At 37.7% G+C, this 19046-nt stretch overlaps 2 protein-coding genes across 4 annotated transcripts in view; both read right to left on the bottom strand.

Annotated features, from left to right (window-relative positions):
• Positions 1-669: 669 nt before the first annotated feature.
• Positions 670-8888, bottom strand: LOC122061968 (serine/arginine-rich SC35-like splicing factor SCL30A). Its single transcript, XM_042625568.1, has 6 exons — positions 8735-8888; positions 6897-7064; positions 3273-3350; positions 2456-2620; positions 1201-1338; positions 670-1095 (listed from the first exon to the last, which is right to left on the bottom strand). The coding sequence occupies exons 2-6, from the start codon at positions 7043-7045 to the stop codon at positions 930-932; spliced, it is 696 nt and encodes a 231-aa protein (XP_042481502.1). The 5' UTR covers positions 7046-7064; positions 8735-8888; the 3' UTR covers positions 670-929.
• A 1308-nt stretch (positions 8889-10196) lies between these two features.
• LOC122061016 (rRNA biogenesis protein RRP5) overlaps positions 10197-19046 on the bottom strand; it is a 50331-nt gene continuing 41481 nt past the window's right edge. For all 3 annotated transcript variants that reach the window (XM_042624168.1, XM_042624167.1, XM_042624166.1), the window contains 11 exons: positions 18084-18144; positions 16349-16491; positions 16091-16274; positions 14515-14613; positions 12597-12976; positions 12320-12496; positions 11602-11698; positions 11359-11514; positions 11051-11278; positions 10885-10968; positions 10197-10795 (listed from right to left, as the gene is read on the bottom strand). In XM_042624168.1, the coding sequence (XP_042480102.1) occupies positions 10682-10795; positions 10885-10968; positions 11051-11278; positions 11359-11514; positions 11602-11698; positions 12320-12496; positions 12597-12976; positions 14515-14613; positions 16091-16274; positions 16349-16491; positions 18084-18144 (1723 nt within the window). In that variant the 3' untranslated portion in view covers positions 10197-10681. The remainder of the gene's footprint in view (positions 10796-10884; positions 10969-11050; positions 11279-11358; positions 11515-11601; positions 11699-12319; positions 12497-12596; positions 12977-14514; positions 14614-16090; positions 16275-16348; positions 16492-18083; positions 18145-19046) is intronic.

Raw genomic sequence — 19046 nt, 5'->3', positions numbered from 1 at the left:
AAAAGCTCAAATGCCCATTTGGAGTCTTTTAATTTCAAATTCAACTCCCAATTCTTTCAGAAAGCCAAATTCTTTTTCCTTGTTTGCATAATGAAACACATGATTCTTCATGGAAAGAGAATTTTTCAAGCGAAGAAAGCAACATTGGTGGGGTTCGTCCTTTGTTTAGTTTGAAGAAAAGAAAAGAAAAGGGAAGCTAACTTTTGACTGATAGTGGAGGGGGAGAGAGAGAATATAATTAGTAGCCTTGGAGGTCAAGAAAGACAAACCTCCCTTAGTTGGAAAGGTACGTACATTGTACAAAGGGGTATCAAGCTCCAAAATTTACTTCACCATTCTGTCTAACCCCCTTCCAACCCAACACACATGAACCCAAAACTGTTAACCTAAATAGACTTCAAACTTCAACCGAACCAAAGCCAAACCACTTAACTGAAATTGAACCGATTACCACCCTCAAGGTATAGTCTTATATAGTTGGAATTTAACAAAAGCCCTGGTATCCATTCACCATTAGGGAAGCCCTTGCTGCAACTTCACCTTCCAAGTTTCATGCATTGGGACAGATGACCCTTCTCTGCATCTTCACAATGGTGAAGTACTTTCAACTTACCCAAAACATGAGAATTAACCTTTTGACCAAAAGATAGTGTCATTGAAGATCGATGATGGATGTGTCAACAATGGAATAACAATTAAATTGAACAATGAACATTATCAGAATGCTATTCCATAAACGAAAAAAAAAAAAAAAAAAAGGGGGAGACTACAGCAACGAAGGGCGAAAAGAGTTCCTACAATCTACAAAGTATATAAAACCTACAGAAAATTTAGAACACATCTCAATACTACAGTACCATTCAAGCTAATTGTTTAAGGAAACTAACATTGAGTACTGGATCTGCAAATACATCTCCCACACTTATCATTCACTGACTTAATGATCTTTCTCTCCTCACTTTCCTTGGGAAGTCATCTGGAGATCGGCTTTGGCTCCTGCTTGGACTCCGGCTGCGGCTACTTGAGCCATTATAAGGAGGAGAATGAGAATAGGAAGGCTCTCGGCGGTATCTTCTGTCTTGAGGTGAAACAGATCTGTGTGAAGAGATGAGAATAAATTAGGTAAACAAGTAAATTACAAGACCATAAAAAACAACACACACACACACACACACACACATTAAAGTATCAACCACATACCTTGAATAATGCCTCCTCCGTCTGGGGGATGGAGAATAGTAAGTAGGACTGCGGGACCGTGATCTTGCATAAAGTGGAGATCGCGAGTAGCGTGGGGAACGTGAATAACGAGGAGACCTTCGATCATGCAGTCGACCCCTACCACAAAAACATGAACATATCAAAAACAGTGCACAAAAGAATTCAAGGTCATACAATTGTCCATAGTATTCCCCCATGCTTTGTGGAGTATCTTGATGTAAAGGTTTGGGAATGTCATAAGAATCATTTATCAAACAAAGAGCCCACAACTTATTTTCCTCATTATCCGAAAGTTATCTTATCCCATAAACTTTCCTAAACACACCACCATTTTTTTTTCCATGGGAGGCATAGTTCCTGGGTATGGATTTGTGAGTGATAAATATGTTCAAGCAGAAGTTAGATAACATGCCACTAACTCACTCAACTTAATCCCAGTAAAATGGGGTTGGCTAAACGGAACCTGGTTCGTCATGTTCAGAAATATGAAAGTAGGTTTTTACAATGCCTGCTGCCAAGTTGATGCATTACCCCTCCTCTATAAGGGATTGGGACTGGCTCTACAAAAGCACTGTCAAGTTTAGATGACATGCCACCAAGCTATCCAATTATTGAGGATCCTGAATACCATTTATTTATGACAGCATATGGATGACCTCCTTGTACCCAAAATATATATATATATTGGATGACCTCCAACCATACTTTATAAAAGTGTTGCAGAAGGGCCAACACTCAAAATCTGTTCTTAGCATCACTACCAGTTCCCTAATTACAACTTCATCCATATTTGTAGATTCAGTAACAACAAATTTGTAACATGTGATCCCTCATAATGTTCACTCATAGTAAATAATATACAGTGTTCTTACAGTAAGACATGAACATTGTTGAAAGCATTCACTGTAAAAAGCGATATCTACAGAATAATTTTCAAGCAGTAATTACGGTTGTACAATGAATCTTATTATAGTGTATAATTTTGAACAATATGTCTTTTCAATGCTACACTAGGAACTGATGATAGTTCCAGAAAGAACCACCCCCCCCCCCTTCTTTCAGACTGCCACTCGAACACAAAATAAATAAAAATTAGGATACAACTACATTTCCCACTGAGCATAAGTGGCAACCACAATACCATATACCAGATAACTCTAGCTAATAAAGAGCCAGAACGGAAATCAATAGCAAATAGGAGATAAGGCCCTAAGAGTAACATTGGGAAAACTACCTTAACCGATCTCTCGCCCTCATGTCAGCTGGTCTTTTTCTATTCTCCTCTGCAAATACAACAGTCAACTCCCGCCCATGAAGAATTTGCCCATCCATCTGATACTTAGCTTCTTCAGCATCAGCAGGATCTACAAATTGGACAAAACCAAAGCCCCTAGGCTCTCTGCAACACACAAGTTTATTGTCAATATGGATCGCCACTCATAAAGCCTGACAACAATGCTTATCGCAAAAATGTGCGCATCGAAGAACCTTGATGGATTAAATCACCAAAGTAATCCCAATAAGTGTAGAAGCTCATTTTATGCAGAAATACTACAAGTACTTCATGCAATTCAAGTAAAAGCAAGCACAAGGTAGCTGACCTTGTAAATGTCATTGTTTTAAGATGACTTCAAATTCTTCAAGACTTGAACTCTTCACAATGTATTCATATTCAACTCCCTTCCAATCTTGACAAATATTAACATCATCTTCAACAGAACTCATATTACTTGATTGATGTCTTCAAAAACATTATTTTCACTGTTAAATCTGAACTTAAATAAAAAATTCAACTTGCTAATAGAAAAATGGCAAACAAAAAATAGCCTTGTCATCATGACACAAAAGACAGACAGAAGCAAAGAGGGAGTTTCTTTTCCAAGGAGGTGGACAGACTGCCACCTCAACTCCATTCAAAAGTACAGAAGTGCTAGAACAGCAATGCTGAATCCCCATGTTGAACAAAAGGAAAGGACAAAAGTACATCCTGATCTCACAACTTGCCAACTACTTCAGACAATTAGAATTAGCACAGTTGGGAGGAAGCTCACCCAGTATAATAATCTCTTGGCAAGTATATGTCCTTAATAGGACCAAATTCTCCAAATGGCCTACGGAGGTCTTCTGGCCTGCAAGACAGTAAAAAAAAGAACAGCAATATGGCGGAAACACAAGACAGCCAGCAGACAAAATTTTATACTGGAAATAAAAGGCAAACAAAAAGTCTATAAAGACAAACCAAGACACATTTCCATATATAAAAAATAGAGCATGTAAAATTTTGTTCAGCAATAGAAATAAAATAGCAATCTGAAACTAGATCTAGAAAATCAGTACAAACAACATAGATCAACAAGAAATATAGCGCTGGTATGGTTTCTAGTTTTGGTTGGAAGGAGATCCGATTTTGAAACCAGAACTGTATATCAGATTACCTGAGTAGCTGCAGTTAATCTGACGAGAGAGAGAGAGAGAAAGCGTTAAGCCCACAGCCACCAAAGCATGACCTGAACATGTTCAGGCATCCCTACGAACTTGGAAATGACGACCAGAGAAAGAGATGGGGCAGCCAAGGATCGGAGGAAGCGGGGATGGGGGTGCCACCGCAAAGAGGAATTGATCGGCGAAGAGAGAAGAATTGGTTTCTTCGTTTTAGTCCGAATCAGAAGCAGCATCAAGGAATAAGAGGGAGAGGAGTTTCAGCATTTTACACAGTTTATTTAAATCTGTGACAATCTTCAATGGTTTGTTTAAACTTGTTAATTGGAAGGTATGACCAAGATTCACATCTGGGTCTACTGATTCCAATTCTCATACTTAGATTTCTTGGTTCAAGACTCAACTTTTTGATGATTTAGGTTTTAGTTTTCAAGAATGAAGAACTAAGATCCGAGTTTCGAAGATTTTTCCAGTAGTTTTTGCTCCCTTCCAAATCGGGATCAAATATTAGGTTAAGGTGATCATGCCCTGTAGCTCCTTATACCATCATTGAAGCTTGAATGGGACGGAAGGGCAATTATGCTCTACAGCTCCTCCATTGGTAAGGGGATTGGTCTCTGCAACTCCCAAAAATTTTTAACAGATGGAGGAAGGGGCTTCTTCAACTGTTTTGGGACCATAGTTTTTAAAGCGGTAAGGCGATGGAGGCGTTTGAAGGTCTTTCGGAGCGCCTTAGCAATAAGGCGGGCATAAAGCGTCGCCTTATTGACTAAAGCGTTCATGTGTAATTTTTTTATAAAACCAATCTATTTGGCTCAAATCCTAATTGAATCCTATTACTCATATGTTAAATAAATATTAAAAGTTCATATTCATACCAATGTAAGATATTCATCAAGAAAACAATTGATAAAGTGAATAAACTAAGTTCATCTTCATCAATCATCAATCATCAATCATCAATATTCAATCATCAATCATCATAACTTATTAACATATAATATAAATACATAATTATGAAACAAAATTATATATATAAAGAAAAGAAGACAAAAAATACAAGTATTTATTATACTTACCACTATGATACAAAAATGAGTGCCTAAGCCCTAAGGTCATCCACTATATTTCTACTCCTATCAAAGAAGAATGAAGGTCACTGCTGCCGAAGCGAACTCACTGCTGCCCAGAGCAAAATGGTCGCCTAGATCAATGGTTCTTCCTTGTTCCTTGATTCCTTTTCAAAGCCCTTTCTTAAAATCCTTGACAAAATCCAAACCCTGTTTGTGAATTGTGTTTTTGTATTGTTTGTTTTGGTTATTTTTGGTGGAGTAAAGTTGATCTCATACATCTCAAGTTTTAACAAAATCATACACCTACCAATAAAAAATATATATTTGGAATCTTTATTAAGTAATTTTAAAATGTGTTAAAAAAAATAAAATAAAATAAAATAAGGAGCCACTTCACGTAAGGCGGAGCACTGCCTTACCATCTCTTAGCGCATCGCCTTACCAGCGCCTTAAAAACTATGTTTAGGACCTTGCATTCCCAAGATAGGGGGAGGCATAGAGAAAGGGAGCAGTAGGAACTTGCCGCCGGTTAGCCATTTCTAGATACAGTTTTAAACCTTGAATCTCCTTTCGTCTGCAACTCAAAAGCATGATGTAGGTGGCATTGTACGTAATTATTGGTTTCAGAACAGAAACGATTTTGTTAAGTGCGAACCAAAAAGGTTTCTGTTTCTTCCTGGTTACAAATTTTTTTGTTTTTTCAGCGTTACCATACAACATTTAAGGACATAGAATCACTCCAAAACACAGATACACAAAAACTTGTGCCAGACCAAGAATCAGTTTTTTAAAACAGAAACATTACCATACAAAGCCTAAAATCATCCAAGGTAGGCTCCCATATCCAAGTTTATTTCAAAGGAAACTACATGCTGCCACTTGAATCCACAGTAAAATGATTGTCCACACGAAATTGCAAATTTTATTGCAATGTCTATCTATTCCATCAAAATTTGAGGATGAAACCACATCCCACATGAAAATGGATATTGCTAGCTTATAAATATCAATTCACTAGCGACATGGGCACTTCTTCTACGGTTCAAAGTAAAGCTCCGTACACTTCAATATAATAAAGCATGAAAATAATGTACTACAGCGCCGCCTAGTGCTTAGCAAGAATAACAAGTATAGTTACAGATATATGTGGCCAGATACATGACTCAGAAGCAGCAAGGGCTGCATGCCAATGAGCATGGTTTTAAGTATCTCCGATACCGATACGATACCCTCCGATACGTATCTTAAATTTAGTCGGTCGATACGATACACACCGATACGATACATTGAATTTTTTAAATCATTTCGTATCGATATATATCCAACAATACGTACCGATATGCATCAATACACCACTAATACACATCGATACGATACATGCCTCGACACGACTTTATGAAAAATATAAAATTGAGGTAAAATGTACGTTTCGGTATGTATTGGTACGTATCAGTGAGTATCGGTATGTATCGATCGATACGTATCGGTATATATCAGCACGTATCGGTGAGTATCGATATATATATATATATCGGTACGTATCAGTGAGTATCGATACGTATCAGCGTTACGGTCATATAATGGCCAATATGGGTAATTTTTCAGAAAAAAATGATTTTTTGAAGGGTTTTTGTTCCAAAGTTGCTATCAGCCATATTTCTCTCTAACTAAAATGGAAATCAAGGTTGGGAACAAGGATTTTACATTTATGGGACAATTACAGACCTTGAATTCTTAGTACGATACCCTCAATTTAGTGTTTATGCATAATACATGTTATCAATAGCCTTTTTTAACAAATTCTTTATGCAAAAGTGTTTAAAAAAATGTTTCCTATCCATTTATGTGTGTATCTTTAGCGTATCTTAGTATATCTTCGATACGATACGATACCCTCCGATACGTATCTTAATTTTGGCCGACCGATACGGTGATCGATACCGATACTTTAATCCTTGCCAATGAGCTTCTTCTCATAATCACAATGGTTTCTCAATAATCAAGAAACGATGATATCATAATAGGAAAAAGAGAAAAAAAAAATCAGAAGGTTAGAATACATGAGTGATACAGGCTTGTAGACTTGTAGTAACAGCCAAATACTATCTCTTCAAGCTACAAAAGAAAGAAGAAAGGAGCAAAGCAAAGTTAAAGAGGACAAACCTACAATCACGGCGAAGGTTACGAACTAAAAGGCTAGTAGGAAGATCTCTACCACGACCTCCATAGCGACTCCTGGGGCTGGGACTCCGACCTCGCCTGCTGTAGCCTCTTGGTGGTGATGGGCTGTAGCTATAGCTTCTATCCCTCATTCTTAAAAGAAGTGAATATCTAATGTACACAATTCAAGGAGGCAAAAAGAATAACATCAACAACAACAAAAACATAAGATAACCAAAATTACCCTTAAGAGATGAGCATCCCACACCATTTTAACTACTCTTAAATCTTAAATTATACATAAATTCAACTGGGTTCAAAAGGAATTTCAGGCAGCCAAAAAATATTTGTGATACACACAAGCTTTTTAGGAATGCTTTTAACCAACACATGGTTTCTATAATAGATGGAAAATATTATTAAAAATATGATTGAGATATAGCATATGAATTTTAATGATACAGGCCTGCCAGAATTTAGGCCTAAAAAAGGGCAAACTTTAAAATCTGGCATAGGCTTTAGACCAAATCTGAGCAGATCAGGCTGACAGTCCCAGGCAGCATGGAAGCCCAACCAACATTCCACAGCATGTCAGAACATTAACATGCTGGCTAAGCCCATCTATACGCAATACTATTCTAGTATGCTGGATGACTAGTATTTTCTTCTCCGAAGAAATAGAAATGCAAGTATGCAACAATAACTTCGTGTTACCATTAAACGTGAAAGCTAATTATATTTCTCCTTGCTCCAAAAAAAAAACTCCGTGTTACCATTAAACGTGAATCACATTCCTCTGAAGTCTGACCTAAATAGTCCCAATTAAGATTAATGCACGCTATCTCCAAGATATTCTTTTTTATCATTAGACTCCACACCGATCAGGCCTCTAACATAACTCTAGAAATAGATAAACTGGCAAACTAAAAGAGCCAACAGAAATATGCTATCTTGGCAAACATATGAAGTTGGAGGTCTGCCAAATACTAAAGGTTAAGAGGCCAACAGAAATTAGAACAGACCCAAAACGATACAACAGAGAATCTACCAGCAACAAAACTTTCCCAGGCCCTCAGCATTTCCGTGGGTCGGAAGGCAGGAAGCTTCTAAAAGGAACAATCATGTTCACAAGGTGGTGGCTTCAGATTCAAACTACTAAGCCAACCAATAGCTGTCCCTATACAAAAAACTTCCAAACTTGAAATCACGGTTCATTAAAGACTCCAAAATGAAGAAAGTGCCAAAGAAACACCAAGTTTCGTCTATCTCTAGATGCCTGCAAAAGCTTTCGTAAAAAATCGCTACAAATTCTGCATTTCTTAATTCCTTCCCGCTTCTGTTACACTTTCATAAAATTACAATAGTCTGTCAATAGAGATTCCGCGCAAGATTTATGTCACATCATTGGTAATATTGACAAGCAAACCAAACCAAACCAAAACATGGACAACTTAGCCACATCCACAACCCAAATCCCTTGTTCAAAACTGTTGCCCGGAAACTCCAATCCGAAGTCGTTAATTACTGTACACGTACAAACAGTCTCGAATCAACTCCAAACTAACAAAAAATTGTAACCAAACCATAGAGAGAAACTAGTGATCCCCAACGAACGATCAACACTTTAATGAAAACAATCGCAGACAAAGTTGCTTTCATCAACGACAAGAGAATCAAGCCTAAAAGACCATCAACCTCTGTTTTAAAGTTTAAACCGTCCACATAAACCCTAGAAAAGCGATAAAATCATCCATCACCCAGAATCCTTGGACAATTACTGTTTCAATATATAAAAAAATAAATAAATAATCAAAGTAAAGGAAGGGCTTAGAAGAAGATACCACAAAGAGAAGAAATCGTTAATCCGCTTCGCTCTCGCACGATCTGTTCAGATATAGACTCAGAATGTTTCAGTTGGTGGAGGGTTGGCAATGGAAATGGGAATGGGGAATGGGGAATGGGGAATGGAGAATGGAAGAGAAGAGAAGAAGTACTTTGCTCTTGTCACTCTCAAGTCTCAATGGGCTTCTCTGACATCAATTTCGAGAAGCTTCGCCCGAGCTAAGAGATTTGCTTGCGTACTAGCGAGCCTACCGTATCTATCATACTCCTTATTCCTTTGCGTTACCGCAGATTCAAAGATTCAAACAATCGAAACTGATTCTTTTAAAACCGAATTGAACCAAAAGCTATTCGGTTCGATTTTGCTCCTAAAAATGTGAAATGACATTAGGTTTGGTTTCAATTTTGACTGAAAAAAGTGTCATCCATATAAACCAAACAGTTACCCTACAATCATGGGATCCGGCTCCTCTCTTGAGCGGTGATCACCTAGGTCAGCCCATAGTTACATGGGCAATTGATAAGTGTTTAAGCGGTGATCCAATTGTTGTACATCCATCGATTAGAACAGAAACACCACATCGAGAGCCATTGGATCACCACTTGGACCTATGTCGATCGTCCAAGTAGCTATGGGTCAAAACTAGACAATCACCACTCAGGAGATGATTTCGGTCCACAATCATGTCACTTTGTTGAGTTGTGAAAAAGATTGAAAGATACAAAATTTGACACTGGTGTTTATAATTTTTAGAATAAAAATAGAACTTTGGTTTTAAGGTTACGAAAATTTTTTGTTTTCAATTTGTATTTATTGTATCATGAATCAAAACAAAACCACATTGAATTGGCGGTTGATTCACATTCAATTTAGGTCATTTGAGTGATTTGAGTTCATAATGGGAAGAAGAAAAGAACACTACCCACTAGTATGTCTATACCTAAACATAGCAAGTGTGAAAAGACTATTCATGGCCCTATCTGACTCATAGGTGTCCACCGGGAAAAATTGATTGAACTGGCCTAGCCCATTTACTTGCAGGAGCCAGACCGCTACAGGCCAGGGTTTAAAAACCCAGAATTAGGATCCAGACCAGTCCCGGCCAATGATTCCTTTCCAGTTCGTATGACCTGGATCGGTCCAGATCGGCCGACCCAATTCTTAAACCCTGCCGCAGGCACTCGAGGCTAGAGGGGAATATGTTAATAAACCAAAAGAGAAAACCTCAACCACATTAGTCTCCTGGACCCTTTGATAAGCTCAATGTTGCATTAAGAGCTCAAACTATACAGATACTAAGTTGAGTTCCCATTGGTCAGGATTCAGGAATTACAGTAGATAGAGATAGAGAGAGAGAGAGAGAGAGAGAGAGAGAGAGAGAGAGAGATTTCTTCAATCAGCTTTTAAAAATGGTAGGAAAGAAACAAGGTGAAACACAATGAGATAGGAAAGAAACAGGGTGAAACACAATGAGAAACCAGCAATTCCATTCAAAAGCTTGCCAATTTGACCACTTAATTAGGAGGCCTATTACAACCAAAAAGAAAGGGACCCAAGTAGAAAATAACTTTAATTAAATAGGAATCACAGATGTAGGATGCCATTTCCATGTACATTGACATACATGTCAGACAATCTGTACAGTTAATTTCAATGGATGAATCCAATATTTCCTTATGTCCTCACCATCAAATTTGTTTTAATTTATGTTGTTCTCTTCCATATCAGTGACCTGGAAAATCATGTAATACAGCACCATGGTTTTCATAGAGGTATTCTCTCAGTACAAGCCTGTTGATGGGATTGCTGCCACACATTAGCCGATCAAAACTTTAAAAACTCCAGATACTAAAAACTCAGCTGCTCTCCTATATGTACAAAGCCTCACCTGGAGCCACCTAGCTTGGGGTCAGGAACTTGTCATTACCCCAATTGGGAGGAACATTCAAGATCCAGTGAGCGAGCTCTCCACGTACTCCATTGCTTTCTTCTTGACATATTCCACTCGTTCATCATCCCCTTGAGATTTCTCATACTCAAGATACTTCTTGAATAAAAACTGAATGCCCAAATGATAAAAGGTGTCATCAGAAGATTCCCAACAAAAAAAAAAAACTTCAAAGGCTTGTATTATTCTATAGTTCATACCTTCATTTTCTTTGGCGGAAGGCTTAGACTTGTTGCCCTCTCAAATAATGCACGTATAAATTCCACATCTCCAAGTCGAATCTCCTGTAAAGTTTGTGATTGTTTTAAGGGATCCAAAGAAGGATGATGCTAACAGCATATTTAAAATATGGAGAAAAGGATTTACTTGATCAAGATAGATGCTCCATAAATCTGTTCTCTTTGGGTACTCTCTCAGCATTCCTTCAAACATTGTTCGCCCTCTATCAGGCACAGCACACTTGAACTCAAGTATAGCAGTTTGAGAGATAAATTTGATATGTTTGTTGCGAGGAAGGCTTAGAAGAGCACGGTTAACAGTAGGTTGAACATCTTTGCCTTGCTTCAAGAGGCTCTGAACCCGCCTTAACCAAACCTAGAAATCCATCAACACTCAGCTTTATTAGGTTTTGAAACTCTTGTAGAACAATTGGATGTATGAAAATCAGAAAATACCTTGCATGAGTGCTTGTACTTCTTAACCATTTTCTCAAGAAGCTCATCCACTAGATTCTGTTGCTCCGTCCTCTCATACAACCCTAACAATGCGAAATGCACCTTTTTGGGATCAGAATACTGCAGAGCCCTCTGGAATACTTTCATGACCGCCTCCTGAAAAGATAGTTACAGTTAATGAAACTGCTAATCACTATTTATTTGACAAAGTGAAAATTAGGATGAAGAAAGTTCAGTTTTTACCTGTCGAGGATTTCCATATTCGTTTTCTATATTAAAATAAGCCACCCAAATATTCAACTTTTCTGCCTCTTCTCGGATGTTTATGGTTCTCAAAGCCCTTGAAATTAAGAGAGAATAGCCCAAATAAGGAAAAATAAGAATACAAATAAAAAACTGAATGTCAAACTATATATTAGTCAATAACAACTTGGTTGATACCCTTGACATTTGTTTAGTATCAAAGAAAAATGATTAGAAAATTAAAATACTTAATCGCTCAACAAGAAGGGAGAAGCTAGGTGAATCATTACACCTAAACCAAGTAGTTGAGAAAGAATAACCGAACATGAAGTATCAGGAGAAATTGAAAGAGTTCAGCACCTGAAAGAACTGGGTAAAATAGATTCATTCCCCATGAGTACAGGAAACTGAACCTTCCTTTTTTCATAAATGGGCCTAAGTTTTTTCATTTTATGGGTGCCTTTTAAGATCAAATATGCAATAATGACACTTGCAATTATGTTAGCCTATTGTTAACATCCTCTTGTATATGGGAAAGTCCTGGAGAAGATTCCAATTTATTTCTCCCATCAAACCAAGAACGCAAAAGGAAACCAAAAGGAATTAGAGTCTCACAAGGGCTTGCACTAATGCACTAATCGCCAAGAGGAATGAATAATCAAAAGAAGTAGCCATCCCTGCCAATGAGTCAGATAAAACTGTTGTCTGAGAAACATACCTTTCTGCAATTGATCGAGCCTTCTCAACATCCGACAAAGAGAGAGCAAAATCCATGTACTTTATCCAGACAAAACTACTGTTAGGGGAGCTCCTAACCAATTTCTCAAATTCATCAGCAGTAGTTGGCTTGTCTTTCGCAAGAAGTCTCGCCTCAGCAGCCACAATTTCTTTCTCCCTACACAAAATAATTTCATGTCAAAAGGAAAATATTAAATGCCCAAGACATTTACTCACAATAGTAACCTCTAATGAAAAGCAGTGAGTAGTGAAATGACCTCTCTTCCTTTTGTTTTCTCTTTGCTCTCCTTTTATTCTTTTCAGCAAGGCTGTCAGCCTCGTTGACATGTTCCTGAGCTCTACTAATTATATTTTCTGAATCAGAATCTTCCATGTCATCAAGAGCAACCTCAAGAGGCATAATGGAAGCCCTTGATTCAGCTTCTGCAAGTATTGGATTTTCTCCACTTTCAAATACAGCATCTTGGCTCCCACGTAAGCTGCTCTCCTCTGGTGTACTAATCTGAGAATCATCACTACTACCATTTCCATCAACAGCCTCAAATTTATTTTGATCTGAGAGTACATGGGAGCTGGTATCATCCCTGATATACGAACTCTTCATTCCAAGTGATATTCGGTGTCTTTCCTCATCCACCTGATGATTAAATTAAAAAAAAAAAAAAAAAAAAAAAAGATGTGAGCACATGAACCTCGTTGAGCGGTAAACTTATTTGAATTCCTTTTTTCTTTCCATAGAAAACTAACTATTCTGAATCCTTAACTGCATATTTCAAACCATAATGTTGTCAAACTGTACATATCAAGCAGTTCCAAAATGCAGTTACATTGATATTGCCTAGGCGGCAGTCAACCATAAGTATTGTAAATACTGATTGATTCGCATGACTTCTCCCTACAGGTAATTACTACTTTTTCCTGGGATAGATCATGCATGCACCATTCATTAAATGTCTCGTACTCTCATCTAAAATATTTTGGGAAAAGGAAATCATCAGAATGGAATGATCCTGATGGATCCTACTTGTCTGTACTTCACTAACTGTCCACATATAAGTACAATAACATCACCCAATAAACTGCGTGTTTGGTCGACATAGTAATCAGTGATTAGATATTTCTGATTGAGGAAAAAAAATTGGCAGTAATATTAAGCAGCCACTCCCCACAACCAAGGATTTAAATGGATTTTCAGTTATGTTTCAGTCCCTCTAGAGATGGGAAGATGTTTCCAGACAATTGTCTACACTCTAAATGCATCAAAATGGGAAAGAAAAATATAAAACAGGTAAGAGAACCTTGTCAAAATTATGAAAATTACACTCAGATTCATAAGCCTGTTGAACTATCATAATGAATAGTTGAGGATGGATGAAAAGGTACTAAGAGAAGAAATTAAGTAGCTTTTACTGTGAGCTTCTTTTTACTTTGTAAATGGCAGTTGAGATGAGCTCAATGGAACCCCTATGTTTTTTCTTCTTATCCCCTTCACATGTAGAGTCGATTGCAACAAAACTATGCCAAATCCTAAATATAACCACTAGTTAATTATTCTCTTCTTCAAGTATAAGACAAGTATTTCCTCCCTAGCAGTAACAGAACATTCCCATACCCCACAATGAAAAGATTTATCGAGCTTTAACTTGCTGCATGGATAGAAGGTGAGGTGCAGAAAGCCTGAAACACATGGACCTTCAAAAACCCTGGCCCAAAAACAGTAGAAATCATGAAAACAAAGTAAGGGTTTTCCAAATCAACTGCATATGGTCACAAGGATCCAACTCCTCAAAGATTTTCAAGGTGCCAGTGCAGGTGGTAAGCCGAAAAGGTTCCACATATTCAAAAAAATTACCCTCTTCCATATTGAAAGTTTCGTGCCAATGGGCCCTGCCAAATACCAAACAAAGCCCTCTCTCATGGCTCTTGAAAAGTTTGAAGCTTCAACAGAATAGAAAACAGTTCAGCACACACAGATCATACAACTAAAGCCTACAGTGGCACTAAACATGGGGCCTTTCAGAGGTCACATTTCTGATGAACAGGGGATCGGCCATGTGATATCTCAATGTGGCTAACAAAGACAGCTTTGTCCAGCAAGAAATACAGAAAAAACCCAACTAGACAAACCTCAAATTCAAAGGTAAAAGCTTCCCTTTTCCAAACTAGAATGTTTACCTTCAGGACCTTCGCCACAACGCTATCTCCTGCTCTGTATTTACTTTCAATATTGTCAATATGATCATCAGATAGCTCTGAAAGATGGCATAATCCAACCTGGGCCAAGGACCAAGGAACAATCATCAGAATATTGATACATAATTTTCCTATAAAAAATAAATAAATGAACAACTGTGGTACATATATTTATTACTGGACATGCAAAATATGGGGTTTAGAAGGTGTACAATATAATAAATATCAGTGATAATCAACCATCAAAAGTGCTGCAGCTACAAATTAAAACATACCGAAAGAATGAAAAAGTTTAAATGAACCTAATAGCTGAATTACAACAAAAAATTAATTTTACAAAACCAGATAGATGTATGGTGCCCAATGCTATAATATGGAAGAAAAAATGAAGAACCAATATATTAGCTGAGATGAGGGTGTTGAAATGGATGAGACTTGAGAGGCCATACCAAAGAGATAGAAGTACAAAATACAAATATTTCCATTCGAGGATCTTATATGCACCATTTCAGACAAAATTAGGAAGGAAAAAAATTGAGACTGTTCAGTCATATAATACAAAGGATATGGATCTTGGGTTGGTGGGTTTGCCGAGGGCCTCAGCCAGGCCAATGTCCAGCCCATCTAGTACCGAACTCAGGAAGCCATGTAGGCAGACACCAATAGTATTAAATTGACTGGCCCAGGAATTTTGATAATGATGGTTACATGCAATGAAGACTAATAAATGCACGGTGAATAGACAAGGGCAAGTTCAAAGACTACTTGTGTTGAAGTGGTGAGAAAATAAATGAGCATGCATTCAGTTGGCATGGTTGTAAACAGAGAGGAAAGGGAAGACAGGATTTTCACATAGCTGGAACTAGATGTAAAAAAGGTTAGTTGAGCTGAGATGAATAAAGCTTTGTTAGGTATGCATTCTCAGAATAGATTCTGGGTCTAAAAGCATTCTGAAGCAAAAAAAAAAAAAAAGAGAGAGAGAAAAACTGGGTTTCAAAATGCATTCTAGACCCAGAATTTATTCTGGGAATGCATACCAGACACAGCCTAAGTAGACTGGGTGGTATGATATAAGAGAAATACCGTCCAAAGTCAAAATATCAGGATGTCGGTGCAAAAAATTATAGAAATCACACATGCTAAAGAGGGTGGTCCATGGTGCAACGGTAAGGTTGCTCCATTGCGACCAAGCAGTCGTGAGTTCAAGTGGGGAAACAGCCTCTCTGCGAAGCGGGGGTAAGGTTGTGTACATTATGACCCTCCCCAGACCCTGCAGTGGCAGGAGCCTCGTGCAGTGGGTACGCCTTTTTTTATATCCTAAAGATCAAACTGATCTGATGACTGTATCCAACAACGTAGTGTAGGATCCAAATAGAAAGTGTAAAGATCAGAGGTTGCAATCATATTCTGGGTTAGTTATTAGCCTTATGCAATTATATAAGTGTAGCTTTCTGAACATCTGAACATGTTCCACACACCCTTGAATTGTGGATGGTAACTACTGTTCAACCGAAGAACGGATTTAAACATTACCGGAAGGAACCACATCAACCCTTACCACGTTTGTGTTATCTATGATGATAAACAGACCATATGTCTCAACCCTCCTAATCCTGCCAGAAATTACATCTCCAACGTGTAGACTACTTAAATCAACTAGACCAGATTTTGATGCACCACTTGAAGTCGCTGATTTAAGAGTTACTTCAACTCGCTTAGACAAAGGCTCCACTGACAGAACCCTGCAACCAAACTTTGTTCACAAACAGCAGGAACGACAATTTTTCGCTAAATAAATCAAAGTTAACATACTTACTTTCCATTTACAAGTTTTCCAACGGGAAATTCTTTTTCAGGGTTCTCAATAAAGCCATCAGACAAGTTTGACAGGAGAATTTTTGCATCTATCTTGCGGGAAAGCATAATGAAACATCCCTTCGACACATTCTTAACATAGCCCTATAGCATCAAAGATCCAAATTAGTGGACAATGAAGGCATATTTCAACAACTCTCGGGAATTGAGCAGTTACAGGCATAACTTAGAAGGGAACATATATGGATGGGAAAAATAACAGAATAAGATATATAACATGATTATACACAAATAACAGAACGGTAGAAACTAAAGCACTCCAAATAGGTAGGGTACTACCATGTGACCAGATATGTGCTTGGAACATTTTGATAGAGTTCAAGCTGGTTGGAGCCTGGAGGTGATTGTTCTTGATAACACTTTTTCTGTATAGGCTCTTCAGTCTTTACAGATTGTCTTTCTATTAGCATTGTCAAGTAGTCGACCACTTCGGTCGGAACGAACCCAAATAAGTCAGTTTTGACCCTAGTTGACATGAAATGACCACAACTCAGTCGAGATACAAAATTTCAACTGAAAGTTTCGGTCCAAATCTCAGGCCATCTTGTCATGCCATTTTGGCAAAACGAAACAGTACAACCACAAGTTTGAAAGACTTAAATTCGATCAAAACATACACTGCTTCGATCAACTTTTGTCCCCATTTTGCAGGTTTCGTGCCAAACCTACTGTGAATGGTAAAAACTTCAAATTTTGATGGATTTTGGCCATTCCTCTTCCATTTCCTAGGGTTCGAAACCAAAGTACCAATTTGAGTGCGGTTTTCAACAATCTAAAGGTTCCACTGTGTTTAGAGATGTTTAATTAGGGTCGACAAGAACTCGGTTGACTCCTGAAATTATTTGGTTTCGTCCAGTGTCGAAACTGACTTCTTGAACATTGCCCAGTAGTGATCAGCTTCATCTGTATACACATGGCTTTACACATTTTATTTTAATAAGAAATAAATTCTTATTTATCTAAGAGTAGGCAAAAGTTTCTTGAGGTAAGCATACACAAGCTGCAATTTTCTGCCATGTGGAGGGCTGATGAGACCAATCCGATTGTCGAACGCATACAGCCCATTGGATTGTCTGCATGTCAAATTTCATGGTCCATCTCAACCATCTGCCCAATCATCAAGTGGATACTCTCTCATTGTATTTTCATCCATAAAACAAATAGAGGGCTGATGTGGCAATTCAAAAAGTTGGATAGATAAGAGACCAAATGGAAAAATTTTAAATTAAACTCAATTTGATAGCCCACAATGAACTGCACCTTTTGCCTAGCTGTTCAAATATTGAAAACAACGAAATTTTTACTTCAGCCACATGATTATATACTTATATGGTAATGCGAGTCAAGGTTGTCATGTACAATGTGTCTACAGAATTTGAGTACCAACTAAGCTTCCACATGGAAGACAAAAGCAACCAAGGGAACCCAAGGAGAGAATCTTTTCTCGAGGTGCTCACCCAGAATAAAATCTGCAAACTGAATGACAAAAGCTATAGAATATCAGGAATGGACACAGCCATACAGGTACGATGAGACCAAAACAGCACTATAAGTCTATATCCCTTGCTTACAAATATTCAATGATAAGGGATCAAACAACTAAACGCAACACAGGAAGAGTTGGAACAGAATATCTATGTTTTGTTTGAGGGAACAGAATAGCATGCTTATTCTACCTTTACAGCCATATTCGGATGAAAATCCTCAATATTTTCCACCCGCTTGTTGGGGAAATCCCTGGAAACACAAAATAAAAAATTTCAACATCGGTTCCATGACCATCATGAAAAGCATGTTAACATTAATATATGCAACTAATACGTGAAAGAATAAGAAATAGTAACTTGTCACAGAACTGACTAAGAAAGAGGGATGAGGAAATGAGAGAGATCGATGATCAAGAAAAAGTGGGAAAACAGAGTCGTGTATCCCTGCAAACAACCCCACTGCTATATATCTTAATTAAGAAATATTCAAAGTGCAAAAATACCCATGTAATTAATCACAAAGACAATAGACCCAACATCATGTACAAGCCAATATACATAACACAAAAATAATATAATTTGAACATGCACAGGATTTCCTCTTCTTTTTTTTTTTGGGGGGGGGGGTAATCACAGGATTTCGCATATTCTTCATCCCAGAGAACAGAAATTAATACCAAGATTGCATTCCAAGTTGGATATGGATAAGTCAATGAGAACTCCCTTTTAGTAGTTTTATAAATTATCACCCATTTGCCCAGCATAAGAGACAAGAACATGTGATGGCACTGATAAGTGCCCAACAATGTAGATTATATTTTATTTTTTTTAGCTCTAAGCTCATTGTAGGTGATGAGAAATACATAGTTCAGACGTTAGGAACAAAGACAGGTTCACATCAAGTGGATAGAATTAAAACTGAGATATTAGCTATTCAACACACAATTGAGTGAATCCCACAATAACTCCCCTCTAATTATTAGATTGCTAACCTGTCATAACTGGGCATGGAAGTTGTCATGCTTGCATATCCATCATTTGAGTCTCTAACAATTATTCCAACAATTACATATCCGATTTGACCTATGGACGAATATGCAAGCATACGTTTCATGCTTGTTTGAGTAATAGCAATGAGATTCCCCAATATCA

This window comes from Macadamia integrifolia, chromosome 14 (assembly GCF_013358625.1).
Source record: "Macadamia integrifolia cultivar HAES 741 chromosome 14, SCU_Mint_v3, whole genome shotgun sequence".
Lineage (NCBI taxonomy): Eukaryota > Viridiplantae > Streptophyta > Magnoliopsida > Proteales > Proteaceae > Macadamia > Macadamia integrifolia.
The sequence above is the reverse complement of the archived record's forward strand: the minus strand, read 5'-3'. Positions and strand labels throughout refer to the sequence as shown.